The sequence below is a fragment of the Podarcis melisellensis genome (assembly GCF_964234715.1).
Source record: "Podarcis melisellensis genome assembly, chromosome: 14".
Lineage (NCBI taxonomy): Eukaryota > Metazoa > Chordata > Lepidosauria > Squamata > Lacertidae > Podarcis > Podarcis melisellensis.
This window is the reverse complement of record NC_138546.1, coordinates 33232288-33246062: the sequence shown is the minus strand read 5'-3', so window position 1 is coordinate 33246062 and position 13775 is coordinate 33232288. Positions and strand designations below refer to the sequence as shown.

At 45.4% G+C, this 13775-nt stretch overlaps 1 protein-coding gene across 3 annotated transcripts in view; it reads right to left on the bottom strand.

The window, feature by feature from the left end:
- Window positions 1–9510, bottom strand: part of AGBL1 (AGBL carboxypeptidase 1) — a 420669-nt gene extending 411159 nt beyond the window's left edge. For all 3 annotated transcript variants that reach the window (XM_081888461.1, XM_081888462.1, XM_081888463.1), the window contains exon 1: window positions 9034–9510. In XM_081888461.1, the coding sequence (XP_081744587.1) occupies window positions 9034–9084 (51 nt within the window). In that variant the 5' untranslated portion in view covers window positions 9085–9510. The remainder of the gene's footprint in view (window positions 1–9033) is intronic.
- Window positions 9511–13775: the final 4265 nt, after the last annotated feature.

The window sequence follows — 13775 nt, the reverse complement described above, 5'->3', positions numbered from 1 at the left end:
ACCATAAAGAAAGCTGATCGCTGAAGAATTGATGCTTTTGAATTATGGTGCTGGAGGAGACTCTTGAGAGTCCCTTGGACTGAAAGAAGATCAAACCTCTCCATTCTTAAGGAAATCAGCCCTGAGTGCTCACTGGAAGGACAGATCCTGAAGCGGAGGCTCCAATACTTTGGCCACCTCATGAGAAAAGACTCCCTGGAAAAGACCCTGATGTTGGGAAAGATGGAGGGCACAAGGAGAAGGGGACGGCAGAGGACATGATGGTTGGATAGTGTTCTCGAAGCTACCAGCATGAGTTTGACCAAACTGTGTGAGGCAGTGGAAGACAGGAGTGCCTGGCGTGCTCTGGTCCATGGGGTCACGAAGAGTCGGACACGACTAAACGACTAAACAACAACAACAAAGAATGGTCACATTGGCCAGGTAATGCAATCAGTGACCGGATTTAGATGACGAGAGGCCCTAGGCTACTCCACTTGTGAGGCCCCTCCCCATCCCCCACCGTCACAACTAGAAGAAAATGGAAGAGTGTTATAAACAAAATTGAGTGAACCCAAGGATGGTGACGGGTATTTAAAATTCTACAACTCACAATTTCTCCTCTAAAGGACATAAGATATTATTGTTAAATACCATGGTGATTTTTAAAAATGCATAAAATTAACACTGAAAAACTTTTGCAAGACCTGAACTTTGTAAACCTTTTGTCGCCTGGGCAGGCCTGGAATTAGTTCCCATGTCTAGTTCCTCTCTAAGGAATCATGTTCAGCCTTCATGGCATTTAACCATGGCTCATTATCCTCTGAGGTTAAACTTTGGACCTCTTGGAAGCTTGAAGGTTCCCAAACCTTCTCTAACAGCTGTATCTGCTTTGACTGTTTTAGCAAACTCTTCAGCATACCTTTTGGGTGGTTTACCCTTTGTGGCCCTTTCAGATCTGCATACTATACACAAGTCTTCCATGCTAGGCTTCTCCGCTTTAGCAGGCAGGCCAGGTCGTCCCCTTTTATACCTGCTGGGATTGACAAGGCATCTGACCCTCACCTGAATCTCATAACTCTCTTGTAGCTGCCTCTTATTAGTTATCATTTCACTCTTGGGGAAAATAATTAGCATCACACGTCATGTGCATGGAAGTTGCCGAACCAATTAACCAGCAAGAAGGGTTACTGTTAATAGCACCAGTTTTCCTCTAACTTGATATTGCTGGATAGTTTTGATGAACTGCAAAAGCATTTTTAGTTTGCTTTCTGTTGCCACCCTGGAACTTTTCTTTATTAGTGCCACTTTGTTTTGTACGATTCCTTGCAAATGAAGGAAAACAACTTTTCAGCTTGTATATGTAGATAATATAATTTTGATTACTGAGGACAAACAAGATTGTACAAAAACAAGATTGGGTGCAGGCCTGGGCAGGACATAGGCATCTTGACTGTGACAAAGGTGACCTGTGCGCTTGCTTGATTAACAGCTGTTGGGAACTTCATGGTCCCTGCTCTCCCTTCATATGGCCTTTGTACTGGACCTGGAGACTCCAATAGAGAGCATTCCATGTCAAGAAGGAGGGCAAGTGGGCACCCTATCAAGTGTTAAACGGAGCAGGGCCTTTTCACTGGTGGTGCCCATTATATTCCTCACTCTTCCCAGATCTGCTCTCTTTGGCCTGTATTTTGGAGCTTTGTAATTTAGGAAGACTTTGAAAGAACTGGTTGACAAGTCTTATCAGTTGCTGACGTATGAGCGGATTTTATTTGCTGCTATTCTGTGCTTCTGGTGCACCAGGGTTTACACCAGCGTAATAGAGTTGGCCAGGATGCCAGAAGGGATACCATTTATGAGCTTTCTCCATTATCTGCACAGCAGGGGATGTTCAGTCAACAGTGCAAAGGCTGGGCTGAAGGATTCCCTGCTGATTACCCGCTTTCAGCAATAGGGGTCGCTGTTTGGTAGTACCCAGTTGGTTAGCTGTCAGATTCTAGAGCTCCCTGTTGGTGGCTCTTAGATAGTTCACAAAATACAGCCTCCGGTCATAAAACACAGTGTTCATTTATAAAGCAGTAACATAAATCTCCATTGCTACATATTGGGTGTATATTTCAGCGGTTGAAGGTACAAGTTTATGGCCATGCTGTAGTGTAGTGCTTATGTGACTGTGAATAAAAGGTGGCTGGGCTCATTTTCCTGGGATTTGGGGGGGGGTAGAGGTGACAAAACTGATTTCCAATAAGTGCCCCCTTTATTTCCATAACAAGTCTTTGAGTCTGTACTCTGAATGGTGACACCAGGGACCTAGAAGGTGCAGGGCTTGTCAGTCCAACCCCTGCATAGTCTCATCAGGGCTGACCTTAAGGCAATTGGAACAATTGGGCCAAATTAGGCCCCGCAGGCCGCTCCTAAGGGGGCCCCTGCACCAGGGCAATCTAGATGGATTTTATTTATATCTATAAGATTTTGCAGATTTTGGCTGTGAACTGGGGCCCTACCAAAAAAAAAATATTCAAGTTGCACCCCACTGCTTCAAATTGCGCCCCACTGGCTAGCCCTGAGTCTCATAGTTGCTGGGCCTGAGTTGCCCTGCCCTTGCATGAAGTCTTGGGTTTGCAATTTTGGGAGAGGGGAGACTGCGGCACTGGGGAGAGGGCAGGCTGGTGAACCCCCCTAGATTTAGAGGCCTTAGGCTTCATCCTACTTAGCCTATACATAAATCCAGCACTGAGTATCAGCTATCTTGTCAGACAGGAGACAAGCCACACTCTCAAATTTCTGTTGTATACCGCCTCTTTCTGTGGCACATGTATGATGCTTTTTGGGGTGGTCTTTGTAAAAGCCAACCTAAACTTTTTCTATACCAATACCACTTTAAACAATCATGGCTTCCCTCAAAGAATCACAGTAACTGTAGTTAAAGGGTGCTAAGAGTTGATTGGAAACCCCTGTTCCCCTCCCAGAGCTACAATCTACAGAGTGGTTTATCCAACTAAGTCCTCTTCCCAGGAAATTCTGCGAATTGTAGTTCTGTGAGAATAATAAAAGTATTCTAGCAATTCTCAGCATCCTCAACTACAGTTTTAAGTATTCCTTTTGAGTACCCCTGACTCTCTAAAGTGATATGGTACTGCTTTAAATGTATAGACCAGATGGCGCCATATAAACATGTGTGATTTAAAAAACAAAACAATAAAAATAAAATAAAATAAGCTCCCCGAGGCAACAGCCCAATGGACACTAAACTCCATGCTGCACCAGAAAACTCCCCTTCAGTTCCCAGAATCGTTTCCCTTCTGGAAAACCTGCAAACAAGGTGTGAAGTTAAAAATTCCCTCACATTGTTGCTCCCCAATGACTGGCATTCAGAGGCCTGCTGCTGCTGTTCCCATCATGACTCATAGCCATTCTCAAAAAGAGGTCTCACTGTGCTCAATGGGGCTTATGCCCAGGTAGAGACAGGGTAGAAATGTGGTTCACATCTCAATGCAAACCTACCTAACCTGCAGTTCCCATATCAATAAAGAAATGGAAAAACAGCTATCCTTCAGGATTCACACTTCTCCAAATTATTTGAGGCAGATTGCGGGGGGGGGGAGTGTATAAAAATGTATATATGGGTCAGTGAGTGAAGATGCATATATTTGTGAAAATGACAAAATAAAAATACATTATATCTGCTTTCAGAAATGTGCATTTTAGGAGAAACATGTACATGAGGACCTTTAAAACTTTTTTTTTGCAAAAATGCTGTAGAAATGTAGCAAACAGAATTTAAGATTGGAAAGACGGAGCGGGGACAGCATTGACATTTGCCCATCCCTACTCCCAGGTAGACGCGGGTAGCACTGTGGGTTAAACCACAGAGCCTAGAACTTGCCGATCAGAAGGTCGGCGGTTTGAATCCCTGCAACGGGGTAAGCTCCCGTTGCTCGGTCCCAGCTCCTGCCAACCTAGCAGTTCGAAAGAACGTCAAAGTGCAAGTAGAAAAATAGGTACCACTCCAGCGGGAAGGTAAATGCCGTTTCCGTGGGCTGCTCTGGTTCGCTAGAAGTGGCTTAGTCATGCTGGCCACATGACCTGGAAGCTGTACGCCGGCTCCCTCTGCCAATAAAGCGAGATGAGCACCGCAACCCCAGAGTCAGCCACGACTGGACCTAATGGTCAGGGGTCCCTTTACCTTTACTGCCAGGTAAGTATGTGTAGAATTGCAGCCTCAGTCAACACCAAACATCATTGCATAGGGTATCAAGGCAGAGGATTTCCCCTTGACCACAGCATATAGCAATATTTCAGTCTGTCATCTGCAAAGCAAGTGCTGGGAAAGAGGAGGAGGGCAATTCATGATGTCTAAGGGAGGCTCTTGTGTCTGTTCCCTGCTAGGCTCCTGTCTTGTGCAGAGAGGAATCCACACATCCTCCATCAACACATGATTTTCACCTCTTTCGTTTTGAATTGTAGCCTGCTGTCAAGCTGGCTGTCCAGCACACTGGGATGCAGGTCACGCAGGTACCTGCCAGCCGTCCCAGAGAGTGCCAGCTCTAAATGAGCACAATCCAAAACCCAGAGGTTGTGGCCTCAGCAAACATGTGTGCCATTCTGAGTGCTGGAACTAAATCCAGGATGCCTCATATAGTGTCGGCATCCACTGCCAATGAATAACAAGGGCATCCTGTCATCCTGAGCTTTGGAAAGATGTTGGAGGCTCATCAGATGTTATATCTGTTTTAACACATTGGGGTTTTATTTTTCCCTTCTGACATGCGGTGGAATTACAAGTTATTTTAAAAAAAAAAATCTAGCCTCAATGTTTCTTGTATTTTATTTAAAACTTAGTGGGCTGAATTCAAAGTTCTGTGTCTGCAAACACAGTGAATCTTGCACTAGCAGGTGCATTCGTTTTCATTTAGCATAGCAGAAAGGGTCAAACGCTTTTGAATACTCCCTGATTTTGAACTCTGGGAAGTGAAATGTGTGTGTGTGTGTTTAAAAAAAAGACTAAGTTGAACTATTTCCCTTGAATTGCTTGTTTTCCACATGCAAGGAGTATTGGGGATGAAGGGCTCTCAAGCATGCAATGAATAAAAGCCCACACAGCAAGAAGCAGTATATTCTAGGTTAAGGTGGCACTGCTTTATTTCGCTGATTTGATCAACTGAGTGGTGGGTCTGAATGCTGAACTTCAGAGGATGCATGAAAGTAAGGGCTCTTTTCAGGACAAATGGAGGAACTAGACTGAATGGGGCCCATTCAGTTCAATTTGCACTTATCTGGAATAAACACAGAGAGGACAGAATGGGCATGAATGGGACTCCTCCTGTGTCCATTCAGACCATGGTGGGGGTCACATACCTATCTCAGGTAGTGGCCGACAAGATATTACCATCATTTATTTTCCTCGCTCCATGAACATCCCAGTGCAGACTTGCTCTGGGATATTTTGTGGGGGAATTGTAGCTGCCACACACACAGAGAGAGAGAAAGAGAGAGAGAGAGAGAGAGAGAGAGAGAGAGAGAGAGAGAGAGAGAGAGAGAGAGAGAGAGAGAGAGAATGGAACATTTTTCTCCCCACCCAACATCACAAATGGTTTGCACTGGGATGTTCGGGGGAGGAAATTGGAAAGGGGGTACCAAATGTCAGCCAAAGGCAGCTGCTGATGTTCTCTACATTACCTCCACAGGGGAGGACCCAAAATTATTATTTAAAAATAGCAATGTGATTGTGAGTACCAACATGAAAAATTAGCCAATACAGAAAGTGAAGGAAACATGGGATGAACAGATTTTTAGGAATAATAATAATAATAATAATAATAATAATAAACCTTTTTGCACGCTCTTACATGAAATACAAGGTGTGAGTCTTCAATTTGATCTGCATTTTGCAGGGGGGAAACAAATTCTGCAAATCGACGGAGCTCATGAATTTTACACAAGGAACAATCTGAAGACAAACGTCTGCCACACCAAGACATCTGTAGTCTATGTAGTTCTACTTTGAAGCCACTAAGTCTTTTTTTACTTGTCATATGCACTTCCACAACACATGGCACAACACACCACCATTTAATTGCTTCTGCCTGTCTTTAAATAGAGACATTTTTTTAATTGCACCAAGGAATGAAATTTTCCGTGAAAAAGTTCCAGAAATTAAATGGCTTTGCATCCCGACTCCAATTTTCTTTCTAATTATGTAGCCGGTTTTAATTAATGGGGGAAAGCCAGTGAAGTAGCAATCGTAGTTTTTCATTTTCTTTATCACATTTTCATTCTGAACTTTTTCTGTTTGGCTCAGGGCAGTGGGCAAGGTTTGCCCACTCCTGTTCCACTGTCAAAACAGCCCTGTCAGATAGGACATCCCTGTAAAGGAATGACTGGCACAAAATTATCAAATATCCAACAGGCTGAGTGAGAATTTGAACTAAGGCCTCCCTGCTCCTAGTATAAAACTAACTACAGTGGTAAGGTAAAGGTAAAGGGACCCCTGACCATTAGGCCCAGTCGTGACCGACTCTGGGGTTGCGGCGCTCATTTCGCTTTATTGGCCAAGGGAGCCGGCGTTTGTCTGCAGACAGCTTCCGGGTCATGTGGCCAGCATGACTAAGCTGCTTCTGGAGAACCAGAGCAACACACGGAAACACTGTTTACGTTCCCGCCGGAGCGGTACCTATTTATCTACTTGCACTTTGGCGTGCTTTCAAACTGCTAGGTGGGCAGGAGCAGGGACTGAGCAATGGGAGCTCACCCCATCGTGGGGATTCGAACCGCCAACCTTCTGATCGGCAAGTCCTACGCTCTGTGGTTTAACCCACAACGCCATCTGCGTCCCTTAACTACAGCGGTACCTCGGGTTAAGTACTTAATTCGTTCCGGAGGTCCGTACTTAACCTGAAACTGTTCTTAACCTGAAGCACCACTTTAGCTAATGGGGCCTTCCTGCTGCTGCTGCGCCGCCGGAGCACGATTTCTGTTCTCATCCTGAAGCAAAGTTCTTAACCTGAAGCACTATTTCTGGGTTAGCGGAGTGTGTAACCTGAAGCGTATGTAACCTGAAGCGTATGTAACCCGAGGAACCACTGCACTAGTTAGTTGTACCCAGAGAAGACCCACTGAAATTAATGAACCTAAGGAAGTAATGTTCATTAACTATCCATTAACAACAACAACCAACAGTGAGTCAGCGGCAGTTTCACTCCACCATGTGTTCTTTCTCTCATAATAATAATAATAATAATAATAATAATAATAATAATAATGTTATTATTCCGCATCCCCACTCAGCCATGAACCTCATTGGGTGACCTTGAGCCAGTTACTGCCTCTGCCTAATTTACCTCACAGGATTGTTGTGGGGATTAAATGAGGCAGGATGAGAACCATTGTATGCATGAGAACCATTGTATGCCACATTAAGTTGTGGAGAAAAAGGTGGGCTGATATTAACAACACATTTTAAAAACATCCTTATAACCTCTTCCCTGCCTCCACACACACACAAAAAAACCACCTACAAAAAACGGACAAAATCAGAACTTTGATTTAGTAGGGAAATTTCGGGACCTGTTAAATAGGGACAGAGGAGTGTATATAGCTATCTACCAAGAGCGGGGAACCATTTTTCTCAGCTTGATGCCCACATTCCTTCATGGACTGCCTTCTAGGGGCCACATGCCAATGGTTTGTAGGGCCACAAGCAAAAGTTGGTGGGGCAATTCATGTGATTCCTCCCTTTGTACAGAAATCTAGCTTCCAAACTCAGAGGCTTCTGTACAAACATTCAGACAAGCAAGAAGCATAATCCCAGTCCAATGATACATTCCACCTAAGCACCTCATAAAGGTGCAGAGCGGGATCGGTGGTGGCCCCAGAGATGAGCTGTGGCCTGGGAAGGGTCCAGAGGGCCTGGTAGAAATTCCTGGGGTGTGCATTTGTCTCCTGGGACCTGAGATTCCCAACCTTAGAGAGAGAGAGAGAGAGAGAGAGAGAGAGAGAGAGAGAGAGAGAGAGAGAGAGAGAGACCCACTAGGGACCCTGCCAGGAGCAGGGACCGAGCAACGGGAGCTCACCCCATCGCATGGATTCGAACCGCCGACCTTCTGATCGGCAAGTCCTAGGCTCAGTGGTTTAACCCACAGCGCCACCCGCATCCCTACTGCCTTCATGCTCCTGCCTTAATGACAGACATGCTACAGCTCCATTAGTGCAAACTAGGATGCTCCTCTCCCTCCATAGCAGCTGCTGAAAGGTGTCACATCCAAGATGTCAAAGATGCTAGCATAACCAGCACGATCCTTAATTCCCAAACTGCAAAAATCCACTTTCTGTTTGCAGGTTGGAAAGTTCAACCTCTCTTTGGGCTTTCACCAACATAGGAGAGATTGTTTTTAAGAAAATTCTATTGAAAGGTTCTTACATATACAGAAATCATTCTTAGGCTTCAGGTGTCTGGAGTAGATAGCAACAATAGCATCCATTCTATGCAGCTACAAACTCAAGCCTGATTTCTAGCACTTGCTTTTTAAAACAAAACAAAACAAAAAAAGGAATGCTAGACCTGAATACATAAACTGAGGGTAAAAATCATTTGTTTTTCTGTTCTGAAACCCAAAACAAATCCCAAACATGCAGCAGACTTAAAACAGCTAGGACTGCTGCAAGAAAAAATTTCAGTGCAAACAATCTATTGCCTAATATTTACACAGCATCTGAATGTACAAAAAACACTCTATGTACATTGCAAAGTTGGTCAATACTGTATTATTCTTTCTGTTTTGCAGACAGAGGGCTGAGAAACAGACGCTTGCCTAAGCTGGCCACCTGATAAGTTCATGGCATGGGTGAGACTTCCTGGTTCAGTGCTCACAGTCTCATTCCATGCGCCCAATCTGATTTTGGACAGCGGGGAGGTGTTAAATATCAAAGCAGGTACATCCATTCAATTCTTATGGCTGACCTTGAGACAGGAGGGAGGCAGGCAGGAGGGAGGGGAGAGAGTAAGACAGAACCAACAGGGGTCTCCCCATTCCAGCTACTTTGAAGTCCTCTTACCTGAAGCGTAGAGAGAAGAACTTGCAAGCCACTAACTTCTTGCTCAGCCATGCTGCTCTATGCTCACTCTCTAAGTACTAGCGGTGCATGCAATTCCAACAATTGCTTTGCTAACAATCCTCGGCCTGATTCAGAGAGAGCAGCTAAACTCCAGAGCAGGAGAAAGTAAAAAACCAGAGCAATGCAACTCTAGACCTCCACGCAAGAGATAAATGTACACACAGGCACTCACACTCTCCCTTCACATACACACAGCCCGCCCCCTGGTCTCCTGTCCCTGTAGTGGTCTCCCACTGTGACGGAGAGATTAATTCCTATATAAAGAATCTGAGGGATTAAGCAAAGTGCTCTGCGAAAGGTCCGGGTGTTGGGTGCACAGCCGGAGGCGTGCAGGGTGGGTGGTGATGGCAGCAGGAGGAAAAGGCAAAGAGAGGAGAACCTCAGATCCTCTGGGCAAAGCCTGCGAAGAAGGAGGGGAGGGCGATCGAGGCTGCCTGCCTGTCAGACATTCTCAGCTGACCTGCTGATCAGTTCCAGAGAGCCCTCAGAGGCCAGTCTGCTCCGACTGCTTCTGTCCTAGTGAAATTGGAGACACATGGAGATTGACAGGGCCCTAGACATTGGCAAGCAGAGGAGTCCTGCAGGCTTAGTAAACCAGAGCTCTTCACATGCTTTGTTTTAAAAAAAAGCTGTTTGTAAGCTGCAGCCTATCTTGTATGCAGTACATGAACTGGCCTAGGTGTGTAGAGGGATTTTAATCAATAATCAAGGCAAGTCAGTAGGCTGGTCAGCAGCTGAGAAGAGAGAGCTTGGGGGGCTCCCAGCAATCATTCAAACCTGAGCTGTCAGGTCCAAATGGTGGATCTATTTTAGTACATCTTTGAACTTTGTTATATTATGAATCTTTCCTGTGCATGCAAAAATCTCCAGGATCTCCAGGTAAGGATGGAAAAGACTCCAGTCTGAAACCACCAGAGAGCTGTTGTCAGTCAGTGTTGGCAAGACTGAGTTAGATGGTCTGACTTAGGAAGCTGCCTTATTCCACTGGTCCATCTAACTCAGTTTTGTCAACACTGACTGGCAATGGTTCTATGGGAATCATCTATGGAAGAAATGGATAAAAACTGGGTGAGGAAGGATTAACTAAGGCGTGATCCTGATCGATTGCCCCCCCCCCAAAAAAAAAAGCTCAACAAGTTTGCTCAATCCAATGGATAGATCACTGCCAGTTTTTTTATAGTGGGAGTTGATCGCAGTCTCTTGGGAGTTGGGCATGCCTTTTTTAGAGCAAGTTGCTCACTAGGAGCTCTCCGTGGTGCTGCAAAAACTTGTCCACCTTACTGCCTTTACAGGATCAGAACACAATAGCTATGTAGCAGGCAAAGTCCTATCCCCTCGGAACACTTTAAAAGGTAAAGGTACCCCTGCCCGCATGGGCCAGTCTTGACAGACTCTAGGGTTGTGCGCTCATCTCACTCTAGAAGCCGGGAGCCAGCGCTGTCCGGAGACACTTCTGGGTCACGTGGCCAGCGTGACAAGCTGCATCTGGTGAGCCAGCGCAGCACACAGAACGCCGTTTACTTTCCCGCTAGTAAGTGGTCCCTATTTATCTACTTGCACCTGGGGGTGCTTTCGAACTGCTAGGTTGGCAGGCGCTGGGACCGAGCGACAGGAGCGCACCCCGCCACGGGGATTCGAACTGACGACCTTTCGATCGGCAAGTCCTAGGCACTGAGGCTTTTACCCACAGCGCCACCCGCGTCCCTACGGAACACTTTAGACAGCCACAATTCTAGTTTTCCAAGATTTCAACACAATCTGCGATCCAGCAACCATGCTGAAGCTAAGCAGCACTGGCAATGGCCAGTGCTTGGATGGAGAAGACCTCCTAGGTTGCTCTGGTAAGGTAAAATGTAAAAGAACTCTGGATGGTTAAGTCCAGTCAAAGGCGAATGTGAGGTGCGGCACTCATCTCACTTTAGGCCGAGGGAGCCAGCGTTTTTCCGCCTACAACTTTCCAGGTCATGTGGCCAGCATGACTAAACCACTTCTGGTGCAACAGAACACCGTGATGGAAGCCAGAGTGCACGGAAACGCCGTTTACCTTCCCGTGGCAGCAGTACCTATTTATCTACTTGCACTGGTGTGCTTTCGAACTGCTAGATTGGCAGAAGCTGGGACAGAGCAACGGGAGCTCACCACCATCGAGCAGATTCGAACCACTGACCTTCCGATTGGCAAGCCCAAGAGGCTCAGTGGTTTGGACCACAGCGCCACGTACGTCCCTCGTTGCTCTGGTATGCAGAAGCAGGTAGGTGGATCCTCTGCCCTCCACAGCCAAGACCAAACACCAACACACACACACACAGAGGTGTGTCCAACAAACCTCTGGAGATCATCATATGGGCTGCTCTTGGGCCAGAGAATGAGCAGCTGCAGGGACCTTAATGTTAGTATTTCACACCTCCGATGCTGCAGATAAGATTGGTGTAAATCACATGCCTGTCTGGGAGAGTGTGGGAACGGAAGACAGTCTTATTTCTTCCGCTGTATGTACTATTGTACTGTACTTTTGCTTTTACATGTTTCCTGTTCCTCTCTCAGAGCTGGAGAGAGAAAACGTCATGATTCCTTTGTCTGTACATAGTGTGCATATAAATACGTAGATTAGCTCTACAATGTCTCACGCTTCTTGCTGTGTTATGCTAGAAGATTAGTGTGCAAATATCATTTGGTATATGTTGCTGAAGCGCACTGGAGAAGAAGGGAAATGCCTTTTCCAGAGGTGAGCATATCAAAGGACGCTTGGAGTTCGGGGGCTGCAAGGGCACCCCAGGGTGTTTTCCAACACTTAAGTCCTCACTCCCTGTCATGTAAAACTCCACGCCAACTGTCAGTTTACTCAGGATTGCAAAGGTAAAAAGAAGCATGCTCAGGCCTCTGGTTGGCCACCATGAGAACTGGGTGCTGGTCTGATCCAGCAAACACTTCCACTTTCATTAAAAGCTGAGATTTTTTTGGAAGCTGGACATTGTGCCCTGTTCCACATTGTGTGCTTTCCCTGCACTCCTGCAGAATCACAGCTCAAACTCAGTCTTTTGCATAGTCAGATATAGAAACAGGGCAATCAGAAGATATTTCCTTAATAAACCACTGTCAGACGCTTCATCACTTCCCACCACTTCTATCCTGCCATAACACGATTGATAACAGACTTTACATCCTGAGGAGTATTCCCATCCACCTTTGTTCTCAGCTTTGTTCTCGAAGCCTTTGTTCTGAGAGCACCCAAGTGACTTACATCCAAGCCTGGCTATGTAAGAACCCTGATCAATGCTTTTTTGCTTTTTTTCTTCCTTTTTCTTTTAGCCTTCCTCTAGACAATTATGCTTGATGAATAAGCTTTGAGTGATTACAAGTCAGTTAGAAAAATAACAACTAAGGCTGAGGGCAAGCCCCCAGGTTTGAGAAGGTCTCTTACAAGGTTCCTCCAAGTGCCCACTCCCAGGTTACTGAGCAACCTGGCCTACCTGGCAACAGTGGCTGAGTCCCAGAAGATGCCCACTATTTTGAATTCCCACAGTGTCCAGAAGTGACACGACATCAGATCCCCCAGAACTCAGTGGGAAACTTAACAAAGCAAGGTGGCCCCCAGATCTAGCAGGCAAAATTCACAGTGCTGGTTATTAGCTATAAAGCACTATCTGGCTTCTGCCCAGACTACTTGAAAGATCGTATCTCCCTGTGTAAACCTGCCCAGTCGCTAAGATTCTCAGCTGAGCACCTACCCTCAGTCCCTTCAACAACAGAAACACAATTAATGGTGACATGAGAGAGTGCTTTTTCTGTGGCTGCTACCATCTTGCAAAATTCCCTCCCAAGAGAGGCTAGATTGGCTCCCTGTTTGCTTTCATTCCACCAGCAGGCTAAGACCTTCCTATTCAGACACACCTTACAAAACTAAGGTACAGATGATGCTGATCACTGGGATGCTACTGGGGCAAACTGTATTTTAACTGCTGGTTTGAAATGTCTTTGGATGTATTTTAACTATTGTTTTTTAACTAGTTTGGTTTTGTTACTTTGCTTTTTATAATGATGTTTTAAATGTTGCAAGCCTCCTTGAGTCCCAGTTTGGGAGAAAGGTGGGATATAAACATATTTTATTTAAATTAAATTAAATTAGCAGCTGCCATTCGATAAATACATAATCAGGAGTAATGTACTGGTGCACACACACACACACACAGAGAGAGAGAGAGAGAGAGAGAGAGAGAGAGAGAGAGAGAGAGAGAGAGAGAGAGAGAGAGAGAGATTGTAATCTCTCGGGAACAAGGACATGTATTTTGTTCATATTATGCTGTAAAGCCCCATTGATTGCATGAGCTAAATGCCTTGATAATAATGTTAAGAACATTAGAGAGACGGATGGAGAGAGATGAGTGCAAGTGTAGAAACTTCCTACTTTTGCATGGCTACATTGCCAACAGTGCAAAGACAGGATTGGATTGGATTGATCTTTATTACGGCCATTGGCCCGTCACACAACAGTTTCCCATACCACCATAATGTACTTGAACCTCCAAATTTAAAACCGCCAAAACTTACAAAAAAACAGACAAGAACCAAAGCAAAACAAAAACAAAAGACCAACATCATACATTTCAATAAATTTGTAACATAAACATCGCCCTCTGCTCATAAATTAATAGAAGACATCAATGGTGATATAGCAAAGACAG